Below are 21,512 nucleotides of genomic sequence, written 5' to 3'. Positions count from 1 at the left end.
TTAGGTGTGTCAAAATGTCAGCAAAACTCAAGCTCTCAGGAGTGGTTTTTGAACTTTTACCCAAAATTGGTGGATCTACCATCACATCTACCCAAGGTCAGCATCGAAGGGCCTAGTCATTGATAGATTCAGGTCTCATCAACATCATTTGTGCCAACTGCCGAGTGCTCAATGAACGTCAGCAGGCACTTTTTTCCACGCAGAGGTCTGAAAATCTGGCAACTCCATGAGCGAGCCAGTCAAGATCGGCCACTAAAAGTGAAGAATGAAAGCGTTGGGAAGAGAGATGCTGAGCAGTTGGCAGTGGGCCACAGTGCATTTGTGGGGCTACCCCTGCATTCCTACTTATCCTGGCTCTACAAACACTTCCACAAAAAAAATGTGGCAAGCTATTTCTAGAACAATTTCCGGCACTCCCCATGTCCCACACCCGTCTATCAAGTGCAAACACGAGAGCTGATTTTCCAACTACTGTTGGGAAACATTGTACACAGCACAAGCTTTCCAAATCATCTTTCTCTTGCAACTACCATCACAAATACATTCTAAATAAAGATATTTTCTAATGAGAAGCTTCCCTACAATTGTGGTGTGTGGATGGTTTTGTTGAACACTGTCTTACTGATAAGAAATGGAGTACACTGGAAGGACAGAAAGTTGTCAAAACCGACGATGCCAGAAACTGAAAAAAAACCACACAATTCTAAAACGTAAGGTCATGATTGTATGATTCACCGCTCCAATGCTTAGGTGTAACTTGGAATGTAGACTGTTCCTGTTGCAAAAACACAGTGTGGTCAGATTCCACTCCAGGGAAAGGCTCTATTTTTCTTACATAGGCCTCTGTCTTCACTTTGGACTGTTTCTGGTCTATCTGCATTTTTCTTGTTTTTAAATTGATAATTTCCTCGAGGGAAAGAGGGAAAGAGAGAGGGAGAGATAGAGAGAGGGGGTACTTCCATTGGTGTTCAGAGCTGGTCCTTAGTTAACCCTCAGACAATGACTAACCAATAATTCACCTCATCATAGCCAATCCTTCCAGAGATCACGGAGTGAATTTTACAGGGGTGGGAGGTTGTGGGGTTGGTGAGGGGAATGTATTGCCCCTGCAGCCAGTAGAAAAGTCAGCCTTGAGCCAATCAACTTTAAAAAGGGCTGTGATGCAGCCTTAATGAGCTGAGAATGGGACTTGTGTCCTTCAGGGAAAGGAAGTTCCAACCTTGGGAGCTACCGGCCAATCGGATTGATCGGCAGGTGAGCAATCCCAGCAATGCCAGAACTCAGTGTTGGCCGCTGCTGAGGCTACAAGCTGTCCCGAGGAGAAGGAACATGGGTGCTGCACTGAAAGGTGAGCCTGGGGTTTTGGTCTAGCCACCCATTCTATTTTACATGTCCACCCACCACCTGCAAATTTACCAGCCAGGGATTGTAAAACTCCCCCTTATGTACAGTTCATCAGGCTCTACCCCACCCATTTGCATTTCTAAGAGAAAGTTTTGCATTTATACTCACTGATCCTATGCGTTAGGTAAACAAAACTCCAGGATATTGATAAATGTTCACGCCTTCAGTCATGATCTGCTGAACTACATAGACAACATTATGATCTCTGCAACTCGAGAATGCCCTTCTTTTTGTCTCCTTTACAATCCTCCTATTTATCGGTGATCAAAGGCACAGCTAACCCGCACGGGCAATCCCAAATATTCAAGCCAAGCATTACAAAGAAACATAGAAAATAGGAGCAGGAGTAGGCCATTCAGCCCTTCGAGCTTGCTCCACCATTCCTTATGATCATGGCTGATCATCTAACTCAATAGCCTGCTCCCGCTTTCTCCCCATATCCTTTGATTCCTTTCGCCCCAAGAGCTATATCTAACTCCTTCTTGAAAACATACAATGTTTTGGCCTCAGCTACTTTCTGTGGTAGCGAATTCCACAAACCCACCACTCTCTGGGTGAAGAAATTTCTCATCATCTCAGTACTAAATGGTCTACCCCATATCCTCAGACTGTGACCCCTGGTTCTGGACTCCTCCACCATCGGGAACATCGTTCCTGCTTCTACCCTGTCTAGTCCTGTTAGAATTTTATAGGTTTCTATGAGACTTAAGGCTTTATAGGATGGTTATGTTTTAACCTGTCTCTTCTAACATAAGTTTAAACAGAAAGCCCTAGTATGGAGGATGTTGTGAAGCTGGCGGCCACCTTAAAAAGCATGAAACCTCATCCAGAATGAGGTTTCATGACTAAATAAAAGTGAATCTTAATTTCTCAGTTCAGTTGGGACATGGACATAACTTTAAATAAAACTGAATCTTAATTTCTCAATTCAGAGTTATGTCCATGTCCCAACTCATGTGACATCATCACATATGGGGACATGGATGTAAATTAAATTTTTGACAGAATAACTTTTTTACTTTGGGAACTGATCTCCCTGAGGCAGCATTTAGTCTCAGGGAGAGCGGAAAGCACGCCCGCATTTGACATCCTCCCCGCCCGCACAGGAAGTGCATAGCGCTTCCGTGTGGACATCACGCTGGGCAGGCCTTAATTGGCCCGCCCATAAAATATGGCAGCGTGCCCCCAATTGGGGGCGCCAATTGGAGGGTCGCCCGCCCGCCTGCCCATGCTCGCTCCCGCACTTTCCCCACTAATGGGGGGGGGGGGGGGGGTGTGGAATTGTTGCTCCAGGTCACAAAGGACGAAGCAACTAACCTTGCCAAGTGCAGACTCACAGACTCGCAGTGGAAGGCAGGCTGAAGGTTTCGGGGAAGATGACCCACAACAGGTACTGCAATGCCAGGCAGAAGAAAAGGATTGTGTTTGGGATAAGCAGCAAGCAGAGGGCTGGTAAGGACAGAACCCGCGTTTGAGGAAAAAAGAATTGTGAAAAGTTAGAGATCGTGGAATCATCAGAGGGAAACTTGCAATGGGCATTCCATTCAATTATGCTCAAAGGATTAGGTGAAGGGAACTTTGCTTAAAAGGACATTGGAAGAGTTTTTTAATTCATTCATTTTATTCACGTGGGCATCAGTAGCTAAGCCAGCATTCATTGCCCATCCCTAATTGCCCTTGAGAAGGTGGTGGTGAGCTGCCTTCTTAAACCGCTGCAGTCCATGTGGTGTAGGTACACCCACAGTGCTGTTAGGGAGTGAGTTCCAGGATTTTGACCCAGAGACAATGAAGGAACGGCGGTATATTTCCAAGTTAGGATGGTGAGTGACTTGGAGGGAAACTTCCAGGTGGTGGTGTTCCCAGGTATCTGCTGCCATTGTCCTTCTAGATGGTAGTGATTGTAGACTTAGAAGGTGCTGTCAACAAGCCTTGCTGAGTTGCTGCAGTACATCTTGTAGATGATATACACTGCTGCCACTGTGTGTCGGTGGTGGTGAAGGGAGTTTGTGGATGTGGTGTCAATTGTGGATGTGGTTGCTTTGTCCTTGATGGTGTCAAGCTTCTTGAGTGTTGTGGGAGCTGCACTCATCCAGCAAGTGGCACCCCAACTTGTGCCTTGTAAATGGTGGACAGGCTTTGGGGAGTCAGGAGGGACCTCTAGCCCCTGACTTGCTCTTGTAGCCACAGTATTTATATGGCTGGTCCAGTTCAGTTTCTGGTCAATGGTAACCCCTCCAGGATCTTGATAGTGGGGGATTCAGTGATGGTAATGCCAGTCAGTGTCAAGGGGTGATGGTTAGATTCTCTCTTGTTGGAGATGGTCATTGCCTGACACTTGTGTGGCATGAATGTTACTTGTCGCTTGTCAGCCCAAGCCTGGATATTGTCCAGGTCTTGCTGCATTTGGACATGGACTGCTTGGGTATCTGAGGAGTCATGAATGGTGCTGAACATTGTTCAATCATCAGTGAACATCACCACTTCTGACCTTATGATGGAGGGAAGGTCATTGATGAAGCAGCTGAAGATGGTTGGGCCGAGGACACTACCTGAGGAACTGCTGCAGTTATGTCCTGGAACTGAGATGTTTGACCTCCAATGAACTCAACCATCTTCCTTTGTGCTAGGTATGACTCCAACCAGTGGAGAATTTTCCCTCTGATTCCCATTGACTCCAGTTTTGCTAGAACTCCTTGATGCCACATTGGGATAGATGCTGCCTTGATGTCCAGGGCAGTCACTCTCACCTGACCTCTGGAGTTTAGTTCTTTTGTCCATGTTTGAATCAAGGCTTACTTTTACCTTTGTGAAGCAGGGTGAAGGTATCCTGTTAGAGTTGGAAGGAGTTTGGCTTTAGGTCCAAGGCTGTAGGTCTATAGGGAGTGTTGGGTAATGTATAATTGCGGCCTGGGGATTTTAGTTGTGTTCAGAAGTGAATTAGGAATACCTTTTTGTAATGTAGTGTATTAGATGCCGACTAAATACTGTTTATTCAATGTTGATTTTAGTTGGATTGTTATAGTAACATTTTTAAAATGTGAAATCTTGTCATTCAATCCTTTGTATAGTCTGTAAAAAATTAATCTCTTTTTAAAAGTTATCGGTTTCTATGGGGATCGTAACAAAGGGATTTGAATCTATTCCTCCAAATTGGGAACCTAGCTCCACAGAACTGGAATTGCTATGTCACTCAAAATTCTTTCCCTTCAAAACACAGACAGCATGTTCTTTAGTTACCTCTGAATGGAAACAGCTCTCATCTTCTGTCCTACATATTTTGTAGTCTCCATCAGCTTTGCGGATTTGGTCCATGGCGCCTCGAGTCTGGAGGGTCTCTTGCTCTTCTCTGTGATCAGGGACTAGCTGCCAATCTGGCTGGTCCCTCAGTTTGGACTGTTGAGTGCATGGGCGATTTAACAAAAACAACAAAGGACAGGGGGGAAATAAAAAAAACAAAAATGGGTATAGTAGACGACTAAAAAACTACAAGACAAAGAAAAGCGTGAAAAGAAAAACCAACTTAAACACAGTGGCATAAGAGAGTGATGAAAACAGAACCAAAATGAGTATAAGCAAAATGATGGGCTGAAACATCTGAAAAGAAAAAAGAGAAAGAGAGGAAAAAAGAATGCAAACACTGGTTATGAGGCGCATGCAATGAAGGATGCATGAATCAAACCAACGGTAAGCTTACAGATCATGAAAGAATTTTGGTACAAGGTTTGCCTATCCTCACAGGAGCCATGCATAAAGCATCATCCAGGGGTGGTTCCTCAGCCAATGGCAAGTACCATCCATTAATCATTGTGCTGCGTCCGAGGACACCACGCACTCCCTTGCATGGAGGAAGGCGGGATGCTTGATTTCATGGCATGTGCACCTTGTGTCTTTCCATGGATCATTAAGCGAATTGTGAATCTTGAACCGCCTCTGATATTCTGTAATTCAGCTCATGGAATGGGATCCAAGGGACCCGAGAAACTCTTAGTGATTAGAATGAATGAACTAATGAACAGCTAAGCCTACTCATTCCTGTTGATGATGACAATGGAGAAATTATATTGCTTTGGTCACTATTTTAACATGGGTATTATTAACCTGTTTATTTTAAATAAGGTATTACCTCACTACATTTCCAGACAAATGTATTAAACATTTATCTGCTAACATCACCAATAGTAATGTTTAGGAAGTCTAGTGACTTTTATAAACTACTCTTTAGTTAATCATAACAGCCTTTCAATGTGTTATGTGCAGTGTTGAAGAGGTTAATGTTTTCTGTTTCCATTTCCTCTTTGAAGTTAATAGCTCATACTGAGATAGCATTTCATTGAATGTCATCAGGCCTCTAGCAACTTGCCAAAGTGGCTATTTTTGACATATGGGATTGGACAGTGGTTGCCAGCAAACTGTTCCAACCATGGAAAGCACTGGAGATAAACTCCAAACTAGCCACAATCAATACAACGTTTGTCAGTGATTAGTGATCTGGAGGTGTCTACGGCAGAGGAGAGGTGGGGCTGAGGCTTGCAATTTGAAGTTTGTACATGCACTTTCCAAACTGATTTCTCCTGCCAAGCTTGCTGCCATTTTCTACCCAAGCAAGGCCATATTGGGAAGGCACAAACTGAATTGTAACCAGTGAGATTGGCTGTTTGACTGATGGAGTCTGACAGCTCAACATTTACAGATTTCTCAGGCCTATCAATGAAATGGATAAAACTCCTTACCATTTATATATAAAAAGAAATTAAGAATATTAATTAAAGTTTTATATAAATTTTACTCAGCGGTCAGGTACAATGAAATCATGGCTTCTAACTGCTTCAGTAGATATACATAGAATCAGCAGCAGGCCATTCAGCCTCTCGAGCTATTCCGCTTTTCAATTAAACCTTGATTGATGTGAATCCTAATTCCATTTACTCACTTTGATCCCTATCCCTCAATAGCCTTGAATAACAAAAATCTGCACATTATGTGGAAAGTTTTACTAGTTTAATTTAACACTCCATTGTGATGGGCTAAACGAATTGCAGCACAACAAAGAAATGAGCAGGGACAATTCACAGGGCAACCTATAGCTTCGTAAAATATACCTGTCTGCCAATGGTATGTGCCAGCTTAAAAAGCCTGAGGTCGGTCATAGTGCCCCCACTACTTTCCCTGCTGTGTTGAACTAACTCGGCACAAAGCAATTGTTGATCCTGTTTGTTTGGGTCAGTGCTGCATTACATAGTGCACTTAACCACTGAGCTATCAGGATGTCAGCTTTGTCAGGTTTAGAAATCTAATTCTGTAACACCAACATGAACACATTCAAATGGTCTAAACAAAGTTGTCATATTTTGCAAAGTTCAAAATCAAACAGGGGAGGGTAGGACAGCAAAGGGTCCGATGACAGAAAGGTCAGAAAGGGATTAATCATGGCTTTAAATCTGAGGTGAAGCCATTGGAAACTTATTGAAAGCTTTCATAACCTAAATAATCAATTCATCCTTGTCCAGTGGGAAAAGAGCTGGGCTTTTACTTCAAGGGTCAGGAATTTTGGAAATGTCCAGTCAGCTGACAGTAAAACTGGCCTGTCTGGTCTGCACCAAACAAGTGCAAACCCTATTTTGCTTCACAAAACAAGCAATTAAAGCACAGTTCATGCTACTATTTCAGTTGCATAGCAGCTTCACAGCTCCTGACCAGTACTCTAAAGGTGCATATACCAATATTTTGGGAAAATCTGTTCTGAAAGAGGGGGGGCACTTCCTTTTCCTGCCTTAGGTCAGCTGTTTTGGGTTGCTCGAGTTCAGGGACGAAGCAGCTGCTTCCCTTCCCCCAATCCCTTCGTCTGACTATCACCAAGACAATGTGTGATAAACATGACATTTTGCACCACTGAATTTGCCACTGCACCTGATCTGTGATGGCCCAGGAACAGCAGAGTGAGAGCAGACTTGATGGCACACTGCCCTTAAACCTACAGAGGGTAGAATTTCTGTTTCTGTGTCCATCAGCTCCTAATTTTCCCTGTGTATTTTTTTAATGAATGGCAGTTCTACTGTAAAAAAAAGCATTTTAAAGTAAAAGGGGGTTTTATAATTTTTTTGAAAATCTAGAACTTTGAATACTGCCATACTTTAAGTAGCCTGATTATATGTGAGCCAGTCTCTATGAGCTTTTGACACTTGGATGTAAATGAACGCTACTCATTAGAGTCTAACAGATCTGCCTAATTGTTGGTCTTACAATTTTTCCAAGTATGTTTGAGGCTTCACATCAAGATCCATGAGCTGAGTACAGAATGTATTTAGTACGTGTTTTAGTGTAGTTTGGTTTATGCTTAGTAAAGAAGCAAAGTGTTATTTAGTTTAAAGGCAGTAGCAGAAGCAACAGCAGCGTGTATCTAAAAGCGGACAGGCCCGCTTGCTTACCTGGAAGTCGGTGATAAGCTCCTTCCCCAGTGTGCCAACAGGAGAGTCTCGAGACATGGACGTCACCGAGGAAAGGAAGCTGGCAGACTCTGTCAGATTTGGCATTGGCGACAGGTCATCCATTTGTTCCCTGAGCCCTTCCCCGAGATGGTCAACATTTTCCATGAAGGTGTGTAACTCCGAGCGAAATGCCTTCATCCTGGTGTTGATTGTATCCAAAAGCTCAGCCTCGTTTCTGCTTTCACTTCTCTCCCCGTCTTCATTGAACCCCTGGTCCGAGGCAGCGCTCGTCACCAGCAGCTTGGCATCGTAGATCAGGCTGTCGGTGTCTGTAATAAGGCGGTCTACAGTCCTGCCCAGACGCTCGGCTTCGCGTTTGATGTTGATGAGAGACTCCGTATCTTCTCTCTTCCTCAGCAGTTCCAAGGTGCAAATGTCGGCGATGTCGGAGGGCTTGCTGCTCCCACAGCCAGATGTTTTCTCACAGACCTCTTCCGAGTCGCTCTCACCGCCGATGGGCCCCTCTCTTTTGGGCTGGGGCGGACCCCTGCTCTCCTCGCCATCGCTCTCCTTCTTCCCCGGGTCGCTCTCAGCGTCGCTGTCCCTGGGGCTGGCAGTGCGGAGGCCGAGGTGCGACGCCAGATCGTAGCGCTGCACGTTGGAAATCAGCACCCGGTTCTCGTACTGGAGCTTCATCACTTTGCCACTCAGCTCATTAATCTGGAGCCGAGCCGCTTTCAGCTCTTCCTGAAGGGATCCGCCGGATTTCAGTGCACCGTCCTCGATCCAAGTGGGCTCCTGGCCGGGTCCACACTTCAATATGTTGAGCTCGTTGGTGAGCTGCTTGTTGTGGTCTTCAATCTCACTGATGGAGCGCCGCAGCAGCTCAGCCTCTTCCTCCACGAACTGCAGGTGCCGTCGCAGTTCCGTGGCGGACTCAACTGAGTCGCCATGCGGTGAGGTAGGAATGCTTGAAACGTATTCCCGGTTAAGGCAGTCCTTATCGTGCTGACACTTCATGTCGTCCATCTCGGCCTTGAGCCCCCTATTTTCCACCTCCAGCTCAACGATCTTCCTGCCCAGAATGTTGGCCTCTTCCTCCACAAGTTTCAGGCGCAGTTTTAGCTCAGCCTCTCTGGTACTGGGGGGTCCTCCGGCCTCTCCGGTGGGAAGTGGACTGTCCACATCCCCGTAGATGGACTTGTACTTCTGTAGTTCATGCTCCAATTCATCCTTCTCCCTCCCCAGTTTTGCCATTTTCTTGCGCATCAAAGAGCCTTCCTCCTTTGCAAACTGGAGCTGGCACCTGAGGTCAGCACTATCTTCCTGAATTTAGAAAGATTAACAGGTCAATGAGCTCTACAGAAGTCAACCTTAAAATGATTACTGTGATTAGAAGGACCAGTTACCAAAGTCTTCCAATCATTTACTCAATAATTCAGTATGCACACTTTTGAAAACTGAGTTTAATGAGGTTTATCAGTGATTAATTTAAGGATCTAAATGTATATAAGGTCAGGCACTTATGGTGCAGAACGACACATGCAGGAAGTTGAACACTCACTCTACCTGACTTTCCATTGATTTAAACAGAAGGAAAACTAGATAATGCCAATTGGCCAGAGCTCCCTGAAAGTACCACATCACATCTGGAAAGCACAACTGTGGATTCCTAATACACTTTAAAGGCTTGGAATTGCCAAGTCATCACTCATTGACACAACACAGGAAGAGGAATGATCACACTAAATTCTTTCCGTCATAGACCCAAGAATTCAATTTGCACACAGATCAAAGGACTGAACACAGGCAAGTCTTTCTATGTTGTAACCCAAGTATCCCACACATACAGCTCGACAGCCTTTCCAAATTATACCTAGGGAGACACATAAGCAAGTTTCTTCAACGTTCATCTCACTGCTAGGGTTTTCTTTAACTGGGATGTCCGATTTGGATCGCTGAACCACAAAAGCAAGAAAGGCTTGCAGTTATATAGCACCTTTCATGACCATAGGATGTGCCTAAGCACTTCACAGCAAATTCACATGCTGTGCAGGTCAACCTGTGGGTGTGGAATGAATGCATTCCCATTTCAAGCTTTGATTGCTGGTGAATACCGTGCAAGTAAAACTTTGATGTGGACAACTTAAATCAATTTTTTATATCATATTCCATTTAGATCAACTTTTAAGGATGAGTAAACTGCTGTGAAGTACATACCAAGCATCTCCCCAAGGGAGATGGAGGGGGTGTGACCAAGAGGCAGATTGCCCTCAAACAATCAGATAATTACATTTACATGGCACCTCGAATATAGTGGAATGTCTTAAGGGGTTTTAAAGGAGTGTTATAGGATAAAAAGCTCTAGGCTACACTTGTATCAGGTTAATAGTGCCATTAAAGGAGACTGAACACAAACTAATGAGGCAAAAAATAAACCAATAAAGGGTAGCCACATGAAGCTTATTTTTCTAATGGAAGGCTGCAATGCCTCGCTAAAGGAATTGTTTCATTTTCAATTTAATTATCAAAGTCTGATCTTTGAAAAATATCAGTGCTCAGCTTTTTTTTTAAAAAAAGTTTAATTAGCTCTGTAGGAGATGCTGATCGTTTCTCCAGCACTGTTTCACAGCTTCGATTCTTCATGCATATCTTTACACATGGACTAACTGCAGGCTATGTAACCATGCGGGGCATCACAGCACAGCTTGAGGGATCACTGGATGGTCAGCAAGTATGACAAATCTGCCTGACATTTTTCCCCTCCCTTCCCAGCCTGCAGGTTGAAGCCAAAGCAAATTTTAATTTGACATGGAGGGCTGGTGTCTCCGCAGAGGGAGCGAGTGGAAATTGTACCACAAGCCAATCAGTCAAAGCCCAATCTGAGGGCTAATGTTCGCAAAAGCCCGAGAGCAGGTTTTAATGAGATGGGTCTATCTTTCATTCCGTGTAATGGACAATGGAAGCCTGTATATTGGGTCTTCATCAGGACAGTTTTGATGCACCTGCTGGCAGCTCACTGAGAGTAATGTTGGTGCCGGCCTAGCAGCATGTTCCATTCCTGTCAGACATGTCTCAGGGCAAATCAATGAGAGGAATGTGTGTCTTTGCAGGGTGGATAATTCTCCTGTGGAAAAATTTGAACATTACCATGCCGAAACCATTAATCCATAAATTCAAACTGAAAGGTGAATTATGGTACCGGTTGATCAATTAGTCTACATGGGAGTGGGACTGACTTGCTCTACAGAGAGCTGATATAGGCTCAATGGGCCGAATGGCCTCCTCCTGTGGCTCAATGGAATCTTTTATTTTGGGAGGAGCAACAAAGGAATTGACACACGCTATACTGATTGGTGAGATTTGACAAATTTATGCCTGTGTAAACATTATCAAATTGAATTAGAGAACATTACACAGGGTAAGAGCTGCTGGAATTCTGTTCAGATTGTTGGGGAGGCTGACCCATCAAATATCTTTAAAGCGTCTCAAAAATGAGAAACCAGCACTGCAGCATTACACAGCTACAGTGCTAGAGAAATTTTTGGTCTCAATCACATATGAAAACATACAGGAAAAACAACATTATATTATCTTTTCAAGAAAGTCAAACTGTGCCTGATCTTTGAACTTGGAACATCATATGCTGACAAGGAGGGCAGGGGGTGGGTAGGAGTGGGCACTTTTAACCCACCATGCCCAGTAGGAATGGAGGGTCTAAGTGGTCAAAATCACTTCAGAAAAATTACTGTCCTGTTCCCACCCACTGCCACTTTCAATGGGTCATTTTTTCAGGCAGACAAGGTGCCCACCTGACTCTGGTGTAACCTCATCTATACAGGCAAATCGAGGTTGCCGAACCATGTCCTATTACTTAAAGAAAAGCAGAAGGGAACAGGAAACCAGCACCTTCCAAATTACTGATCTAATTAATGTTAGCCTTGGTGTCTTCAAAACATTGAACAAAAGTATGACAAAACATAGTTACCTCATTAAAATTAATCTATGTCAGGGGCGGGTCCCTACTGCCAATTAATTCCGTGACATAATCATGATGATACATATTACAGGGGTGTTAAGTTTTCCTGCCTAATCCAGTGAATTTGTGCTGAGATTCGCTATCTGATATTTCTTAATGTTCCCATAGCTGGGTTTCCCATCATGAGTTTAGGGGGAACAGATTGAGAATTGTCTCCATGTAGCAGCTATATTCACCACAGTGTCACCAATTGGCAACAAGTACTTATTTGTAATATTAAATACAATAATCCTAGGATATGCGCACAATCTTGATTCGAAGGTGGTAGTGGGAAGCATCAATAATGTCACCCATGTGAGTTAAGGGCCATTTTAACTCCTGGGCCTGGTTACCATGTCTACTGATGAATCATCCATGTTGAACACTGCTTGGAGGAAGCACTGAGGGAGGTAAGGGCACAGAATGTACTCTAGGTGGGAGACTTCAATTTCCATCAACAAGAGTGGTTCGGTAGCACCGCTACTAACCAGGTTGGCCAAATCCAGACTGGGTCTTCGGCAGGTGATGAGGGAACCGACAAGAGGGAACAACCTACTTGACCTCGTCCCCACAAATCTAACTATCGTAGATCTGTCCATGATGGTATTGGTAGGAGCGACCTTGTGGAGATTGTCTGCACATTGAGGATATCCTCCGCTCTGCTAAATGGATTTTGAACAAATCTACCAACTCAAAACTGGTCATCCATGAGGCGCTATGGGCCATAAGCAACAGCAGAATTGTACTCATTCACAATCTATAACCTCATGGCCTGGCATATCCCCCACTCTACCAGTACCATCAAGCCAGGGAATGAGCCCTGGTTCAATGAAAAGTGCAGGAGGGCATCCCAGAAGCAGCACAAGGCATACCTAAAAATAAGGTACCAACCTGGTGAAACTACAACACAGGACTACTTGAGTGCCAAACAGGGGAAGCAGCAAGTGATAGATGGAGCTAAATGAATCCACAACCAATGGATCAGATCTAAGCTCTGAAGTACTGCCACATCCAGTTGTGAATGGTGGTGGACAATTAAACGACTAACTGGAGGAGGAGGCTTGACAAATATCCCCATCCTCAATGATGGGGGAGCCCAGCACATTAGTGTGAATGATAAGGCTGAAGCATTTGCAACAATCTTCAGCCAGGAGTGCCAAGTGGATGATCCATCTCGGCCTTCTCCGGAGGTCCCCAGCATCACAGATGTCAGTCTTCAGCCAATTTGATTCATTCTGCAAGATATTAAGAAATTGCTAAAGGCACCGGATGCTGCAAAGGCTATGGGCCCTGACAATATTCTGGCAATAAGACTGAAAACTTGTGGTCCAGCACTTGCCATGCCCCCTAGCCAAGCTGTTCCAGTACATCTAGAACACAGGCATTTACCTGGCTCTGTGGAAAATTGCCCAGGTATGTCCTGTACACGAAAAGCAGGATAAATCCAACCCGGCCAATTGCTGCTCCGTCAATCTACTCTCGATAATCAGCAAAGCGATGGAACGTGCTATCGACAGAGCAATCAGGCCGCACTTACTCAGCAACAACCTGCTCAGTTTTGGTTCCTCCAGGGCCACTCAGCTCCTGACCTCATCACAGCCTTGGTTCAAACATGGACAAAAAAGCTGAACTCTCGAGGTGAGGTGAGAGTGACTGCCCTTGACATCAAAACAGCATATGATCGAGTGTGGCATCAAGGAGCCCTAGTAAAACTGAAGTCAATGGGAATCAGGGGAAAAATTCTCTGCCGGTTGGAATCATACCTAGCACAAAGAAGGATGGTTATAGTTGTTGGAGATCAGTCATCTCAGTCCCGGGACATTTCTGCAGGAGTTCCTCAGGATAGTGTCCTAAGCCCAGCCATCTTCAGCTGTTTCATCAATGACCTTCCTTCCATCATAAGTCAGAGGTGGGGATGTTCGCTGATTGTACAATGTTCAGTGCCACGCGTGACTCCTCAGATACTGAAGTATTCCGTGTTCATATGCAGCAAGGCCTGGACAGTATTCAGGGTTGAGCTGATAAATGGCAAGTAATATTTGTGCCACAGAAGCGCCAGACAATGACCATCTCCAACAAGAAGGAATCTGACCATTTTCCCTCCACATTCAATTTCATTACCATCGCTGAATCCCTCACTAGCAAAGTCCTGGGGGTTACCATTAACCAGAAACTGAATTGGACCAGCCATGTAAATACTGTGTTTACAAGAGTAGATTAGAGGCTGGTAAGTCTGCAGAGAGTAAATCACCTCCATCTAAAGCCACCATCTACAAGGCACAAGTCAGGAGTGTGATGGAATACTCTCCATTTCCCTGGGTGAGTGAAGCTCAAACACCATTCAAGAAACTCAACACCATCTAGGACAAAGCAGGCTGTTTGTTTGGCACCCCATCCACCACCTTTCATTCATTCCCTCCATTACCAAAGCACAAAGGCAGCAGTGTGCACCATCTACAAGGTGCACTGCAGCCACTCCCCAAGGCTCCTTTGGCAGCACCTTCCAAATCTGTGACCAATGCCATCTAGAACAACAAGGGCAGCAGATAGATGGGGACACCACCACCTGCAAGTTCCCTTCCAAGTCGCTACCATCCTGACTTGGAAACATATTGCCGTTCCTTCACTGTCACTGGGTCAAAATCCTGGAACTCCCTTCTTAATAGCACCGTGGGTGTACCTGCAACACATGGGCTGCAGCGGTTCAAGAAGGCAACTCACCACCACCTTCTCAAGGGCAATTAGGGATGGGCAATAAATGCATGGCCTAGGCAGTGACACCCACATCACATGGATGAATAAAAAAATACATCAGGTAACCAACAATAAATCAACGAAAATTCTTCCAATGTAGAGATAAATTTTAGTGTTTGCATGTAAATTTTGGTTATTGGTCAAAAAAAATTCCCAAGAATTCAATACTTTTATTATTATCTCAGCATTTCTTGACACAAAAATACTTTGTGCAGTGTAATGATCTGTTTTATCGATTACCTGCTACACTTTTTGCCTGAAATGGGAGCTCAACGTGACTGGGGCTGTCAGCATTTTACTTTGTTTCTGAGCAGAAGAACGTTAAAAAAAATGTACAGCTCCACTGATTTTAATGTTGGCTGTTCTACTAAGATCAGCTTGCTGAAGTGTGACCAACAGGATCACTGGAGGTGAACGCTTGCTGCTGCTAGTGCTCTAATCTGTAGTGAGGAGCTTTACTCGGCACAGGAGAGGCATTTCTGAGTGAGCTCTCTCTGCTCCAAGGGAGGTCAGGCAGCTGTAGGTGGATTTGAGGGGGGAGCAGCAAGCCAGCAGATCAGCTGGTAGTGAGGATTGAGATGAGCAGGTGGGAAGAGGCACAGCTTACCAGCAATGCATAGCAATTTGGGGACTTGTGAATATCCAGTAACTTTAGAATGTTAAAAAAGACACGACTCATCAACCACATTCTGCGCAAGGCAGCGGAATGTTAAGAGCAGACTCCGTGCCCTCTAGGATCAAGACTGGGAACGTGGAACGGACACAAAGTTTCAAAGATGCAAACAATGTGCATTCCTACAAGTGCGGGCTGTTGCGTTTATCAATAGCTGGCATAATTCTCACCTCCATCATCCTCTGCTGACTGAACAAGCAACTAACAGAAAATATTTCTTCCAGAAATCCAATGAGGTATTAGACTGGCCACACATCAGCCCCGCCAAATCGAGGAAAAATGTAAAGAGCATCAGGATTTCTGTGCTTTTTGTTGACTTATCAAAGGCATTCAACTCTGTTCTCTGTGATCTTCTGGTGCCCTTCGAGCATGGCCACTTCCATGCTGGTATGATAGTTCTGGTAACAGCACATGGCCACATGCCATTACTGTTTGCAGGCACTAATACCATCAAATGAGTTTGTGTTCTAGCCCTAGTTTGTTTCAGGCACTGTTTACTGTAGAATGGCTTGCGGGGTTCAAGAACTGACAGGAATCTGTACCTGATATCATAATGGGGGTCGCATCTTCAAACTGAAGTAATGCATATAATCACTCACGACATGTTCTTCCCCATGTCTGTGTGTTACTTGCCTAAGCTCCTGAGGACATCCAATTGCTCTCTGATTGCTTTGCTCGGGTGGCACAGCGCTTTGCCCTTGAAGTTCATTTAGCAAAGGAGTGAAGTCATGGCACAAATCATACCAGACCATCAGCCACAACCACTGTGGCTTCAAGCAGTAACTTTCCACTTGAAATCACAGTCAAATTCTGTGGCCTTGGTTACTTTCTTTCATGGGACGCCACAAATCAACCATGGTGTCACTCACTGGGTTGGCAAAACCAGCTCCATCTTTGGCAGGCTCGAGTGGAGACATTCTCAGAATGAGACAGCCTGCCAACAAACGTCACTTATATAACAAGCATTACCCTCACAGGGATTGGGGTTGTGAATTTGCAATCACCTTGACATCAATCAACTTGGCCATTTCTAGTTGCGCTATCTACAAAGTATCACAGGCATCAAGTGACAGGACAGGAGGCCTAGCGCAGATAATCTGAAATGCAGCAACTGGAATCGAGGCCACATGTGAGAAGATCTTATGTTGGTCTGGCCATGTCATTCATGTGAGTGATTGTAGGATTCTCAACACCATTTTCCATGGTGATCTGCAGTCTGGATATCACAACAGAGGGGGCAGGCAAAAAGCTTTAAAAATACAACGAAGGCCATTGTAAAATCTTGCAACATTAACTGGGATCACAATGGCATGGTGTCTCACAGGTTGTCTGTTAATGAATGCAAGGTTGTGAGATCCAGTGCCAAGTGCCTGGTGCTCAAGGCAATTGATCTACCCACCTCAATGGGCTTTCAGTGATATTGTTCATCTAGGACCAGGTTCCTTTCCCATCATTTCCCCACAATAACTGAGAGTCATCCGCAATCCCACAGGAGACCCCAGCACATCATGCCTGGCGAAGGTGTATCCGATAAATGAATTGAAACCTAATGACGAGGACCGGGGAGCACTGCCTCAAACTGATTAATGGCTGATTTAGGACAGATACCAGCAAATTTTTTTACACATAAAAAGTGACCAAAATGCACTTTATGGTAAGGTGGTATAGTGGCAAAAACCCTGGAAATATTTAAACAACAACTGGATGACATGGTCTTTCAGGATGGAACAAATAAGATGGGCAGAATGGCTTTCCTTCTCCACATTCATCTTAGGACATTGTAACCAGGGGCTTGCACCCTGCACACATGCCCCCACCACAGCCCCCCCACCACCCTCAAGTTCTCACTACTCTTCCGATTTCTATTATTTACCAGAATGGGTGGTCCCTTCACTTTGGTGGCTTCACTAATGTGGTTTAAGTGAGTTTCTTAATTGCTGCCATTTACCTTTGTAAAATATTTCTCTAATTAATTTTCCTCCTATGGTTGGGACAATAACTGCTTCATCCCCCTTGCCTCCTTCCTCCCCAGCACCCCCCTGCCACTCCTTCAGTGATTCGTCAGCACTCACCATTCACACAAAAATACATACCAGGAAGTCACGTAATAGACCTTGGAATAAAAAGGTTAAAGTAACAAAATGAGTTTATTGCTTCTTTTATTTATCGACTTAAGTCAGTGACTCTTCAGAAAAAATGAAGGACCATTGTATTAAATCATCACATTGACAAGTCAGCCGAAAGGTATCTGGCCCCAAAAGAAGCAGGAATTGAATCAAACATGGAGGGTCAGGGAACTCATTACTGTGGAATGGGGATCCCCCCAGTGCTGATGCATTACCTGAGTAGCACTTTTCTTATCTTTGTAAAGCTCTCGGCTTCCTCTTCTCTTCAAAGAGCTCTGTAAGACACAAAGGCCAAAGAGTATCGTGAAAAAAAGATAAGAGATAACATTAACATTCACATCGGGGGCAAGTGGAGAAAAAACAAAATCACCACCCACTTATAAAAAGATTTAAAATAAACAGCTTAACACCTCAGTTAATATGGTAGGCAAGTGGCAGAAGAACACTTTGACGTATTTGCAATCTAACAATTTATTTTTAAACTTGTATAATAATTGCACCAGTGAACAATGATGTGACAATATTTTCACTGTTTTATCTGAAAAGGCTTGCAGTTATCTCATCCTTATCATGACCACTGACCTTTCAAAGTGCTTTATAGCCAATGAAGTACATTTATATGGTTATCACCACGGTCATTTCAGCCCTTATACAACAACTGGAAATGTTGTTTAATTTGTAATGATTTGAGTGCTGAAACCCTTCCCTTTAAATAGTCTTCCTACCATGGCTGCCGAATTATTTTCTACTTAAGTCTACGCCTTCACTAGTCCTCAGCTTTTCTGGGTGCAGAAATACATCTGCTGCCCTCAGGCAGGTTAGCTGTTGAAGGCTGATACTGCTCAGATGACCTTTGTGAAAAGACTCCATTCCTTTTTAAAAGCTGCCATTAATCACAGTCCTCCTCTGTTTTAAACAGTTAATTCTTTTAGTGCATTAGCCTTATGGAGGAGACAGTGGCAGAGCCACTGACCAACTCTCAGGGAAAGAAATTAAGGAACACTTTGATGTGGGGGACCATATGAGTGGGCGGGGGAGGGGTGGCTCTAGGGGACCTGTTAGAGAGGGGAGGGCGGAGGTGGTTTGCAGACCTATGAGAGGAGGGGGAAGGGCTATCAGGCCGTCAGAAACTGGGGGGTGGGGGCTTCTGGTATAGCTCTGCGGGAGGCACAGCTGGGAGCAGTGCAGGTGCATGTCTGTGTACTGAGCAAGTATTAACTTTAAAGGCCTGAAATATGTATAAAGCTTCAACCCGGGACAGAGGACAGTAGCCTTGATTTTGGGGCAAACCCATAGATTCCAGGTTCAAAATCTCACCATGGGAGCTGGAATTTAAATTCAAATGAAATCTGGAATATAAAGCTCATCTCAGTAATGATGATCATGATAAGTGTAATGAATTGTTGAAAATACCCATCTGGTTCACCTGACCTGGCCTACATGTGACTCCAGGCCCCCAGCACTGTGGTTGACTTTTTAACTGCCCTCTGAAATGGCCTAACAAGCAACTCAGTTCAAGGGCAACGAGGGATGGGCAATAAATGCTGGCTTTGCCAGCGATGCCCACATCCCTTGACAGAATTAAGAAGGAAAAGCTTCCACTGTGCTAAATATTATTTTTTCCCTTTTTGGTGCAGAGTCATTGGGAAGTGAGTTCCCGTGAATCATTGCTAAAATAGCAGGTTGACGGAAGTAATATACCAATAAGATATAATGATACAGATCCAACACTTACAGATAGGTTTTCCTATAACTTAGCTTGCACTGGGCTGCCTGGGAAGTTGCTCTTGAGTAAAATTGGATGGGGTGGAATGTATGTGAGTAATGAAGCCAACCTGATTTACTATTCATTTAAATTAAATGCTCAGGCAATGGTATGGATGTGCATTCTTGCTCACATGATTTTGCACAATACCTGCATCCTGGAAGTCAAATACTCACAAGTGCTATAACAGGAAAATAGTTCTAAAATTTTGAAATAGCACATTTACTGAGGCTATTAAAAAAACACAAAGTGGTGGCATTCTGGAAGGATTTTATTTGCATAATTTCCCACCAATCTTCTCTCCTTCCTCCTCCCCCTTGGGGACTGATGACTCCTTCCAATTCCCAATCACCATTCCTCAGGTGTCAGTCTCAACTGCCAACGTTGATGGGTTTTTAATTACAGTCGACCAAGCCCAAATGTGTCCACCGCTGGAGATCTTAGACACACATTTTCAGGAACCTTCATTCACCAATCAGGTACAGGAAAATTTTTGGGAGCTAGCTGCAGAATCATCATCCGTTTCAGGCATTTACACTTCAAATCAGCGTATTTGCCCGCAATTTCCTGTGCTATCCTGATCCCAATCAGGCGGGATAATGGTGGAGAACAGCAGAGACAGTGGTTCCTCTCTGAGGTAGGGAGAGGAAAATCAGTCAAAATCTGCTAACTCCTCAGAAATAAGCCAGTCAAATAAGGAACCTTCCTAGCTGAGACTCAGTTACTTGCTGGTTCACATGGCTGAGTCTTTGGGGGAGTCCTTCCAATTTTAATGAATCAACTTTTTCTGCACATTTTGTGATGGATTTTCCATTTCCTACAGGGTCGGACAGGATGTCCACCTGCCTGCTTGACCACAGCATGACCTTGGTTAATTTTCATGGGCATTGGGACCTAATGGGGGGAATTTGTTTTACTGGGAGCAGCTTTTAGTTGGGCTCTCCTTAACTTTTAAAGCTTATTTCTTCATCAGCTGCCTCAAGTAAGTTTTTTTTTAAAGTGCCCTTTCAAATAAGGTTGACATGACAATGGGCTGCCAAGAAGCAGCAGGTCAGATTTTAGACGCAATTTTATCTGTATGCCCGCTCCAATCCTGATGGGTGGGGCTCGGCTATTCATGGAGAGTCAATAGGCCCCCCCAACCCTCCACTGCAAGCTCCACCACCACTGCCACTCCCTCCTCCACCCACCTACCCCAAGCAAGCAAGGGTGAGCCCACCAGTCACATTCAAGATGTGCTCTGGCTAAAACCTGTTCCAATTCTATTACTGCTGCAACTTGTCTCCCCCCTGGTGGATGTGGCCTGCCTTTTAAACCTCCATTCAGTTCGGTGGGACCGTAATATCGCACCAGGCGGGAAAGGCTGTAAAATCCTGGCCCTGGGGAAGACAAGAACTAGGGGACCACAAATGAAAGACAGTCACGAATAAATCCAATAGCGAATTCAAGAGAAACTTCATTACCAAGAGAATAGTTAGAACCTGGAACATGCCACCACAAGGAGTAGTTGAGGTAAATATAGATACACTTTAAGGGAAGCTACATAAACACATGAATGAGAAAGGAATAGAAAGAAATGCTGATGGGGTTAGATGAACATGGGTGTGAGGAGGCTCGTGTGGAGCATAAGTACTGGCATGGATCTGTTGGACTGAATGGTCTGTTTCTGTGCTGTATATACTAAATGGTAACACAAAGATTCTTTCCCTCTCCAGGATAATAAACAATTGCCCTTACATATAAAACAACAGCACTTTAAAGTGTTTCACTCTCTACCATGTGTGTTGGAATAACAATGGCAACTTGACAAGGGCAAGCAGCAAGAGAAGCCGGGTCTTTGTGGGGCAGTTAAGGTGACCCAGACACTCAAGCCATAGAGATTATTTCAGGAAGCTTTTAAATGTGGAAAATGATGAGGAAAGACAGAGACACTTTGGAAGGGAGTTCCACAGAATGGACTAACAGTAGGTTTTGCCACAGTGGAGGTAGCAGGTTGAGGAGCAAATAATGCAACAGTGAGAGCACCAGAAGAAACTGGGGTGAGAACGTTGCAAGGTAGAGTGGAGTGAGGCCATGGAGTGTCCTGCTGGCAAGAATGGGATTTTAACATTCCATGTCTGGGGGTTACTGGGAGACTGTAACAGTTATGGTAGGGCACTAGATAAAATGCAAGCTTGCCTTTCTGTCCAATCCTATTTAAAGCATTGCACTTCGTAAAAATCTGTGCCTAGTATTTTTTTAACCCTTCTTTATTTTTACGTTATCAAGTTTTCAGTCATTCTGTTCTCTCAGTTAGAGAGCATCACTGATACTTGGCCCTCCAAAGTATCTTTATTGTTACAGTATA

General features: G+C 44.3%; 1 protein-coding gene across 1 annotated transcript in view; it reads right to left on the bottom strand.

Annotated features, from left to right (window-relative positions):
* The window catches only part of LOC121278961 (microtubule cross-linking factor 1), a 235,299-nt gene that overhangs the window by 105,345 nt on the left and 108,442 nt on the right, over positions 1–21,512 (bottom strand). Inside the window, exons 4-6 of the mRNA XM_041189583.1 lie at positions 17,616–17,675; positions 7,830–9,155; positions 4,642–4,797 (exon numbers count right to left, since the gene is read on the bottom strand). Coding sequence (XP_041045517.1) covers positions 4,642–4,797; positions 7,830–9,155; positions 17,616–17,675 — 1,542 coding nt within the window. The remainder of the gene's footprint in view (positions 1–4,641; positions 4,798–7,829; positions 9,156–17,615; positions 17,676–21,512) is intronic.

This window comes from Carcharodon carcharias, chromosome 6 (assembly GCF_017639515.1).
Source record: "Carcharodon carcharias isolate sCarCar2 chromosome 6, sCarCar2.pri, whole genome shotgun sequence".
Lineage (NCBI taxonomy): Eukaryota > Metazoa > Chordata > Chondrichthyes > Lamniformes > Lamnidae > Carcharodon > Carcharodon carcharias.
This window is presented reverse-complemented; position numbering and strand designations above follow the sequence as displayed.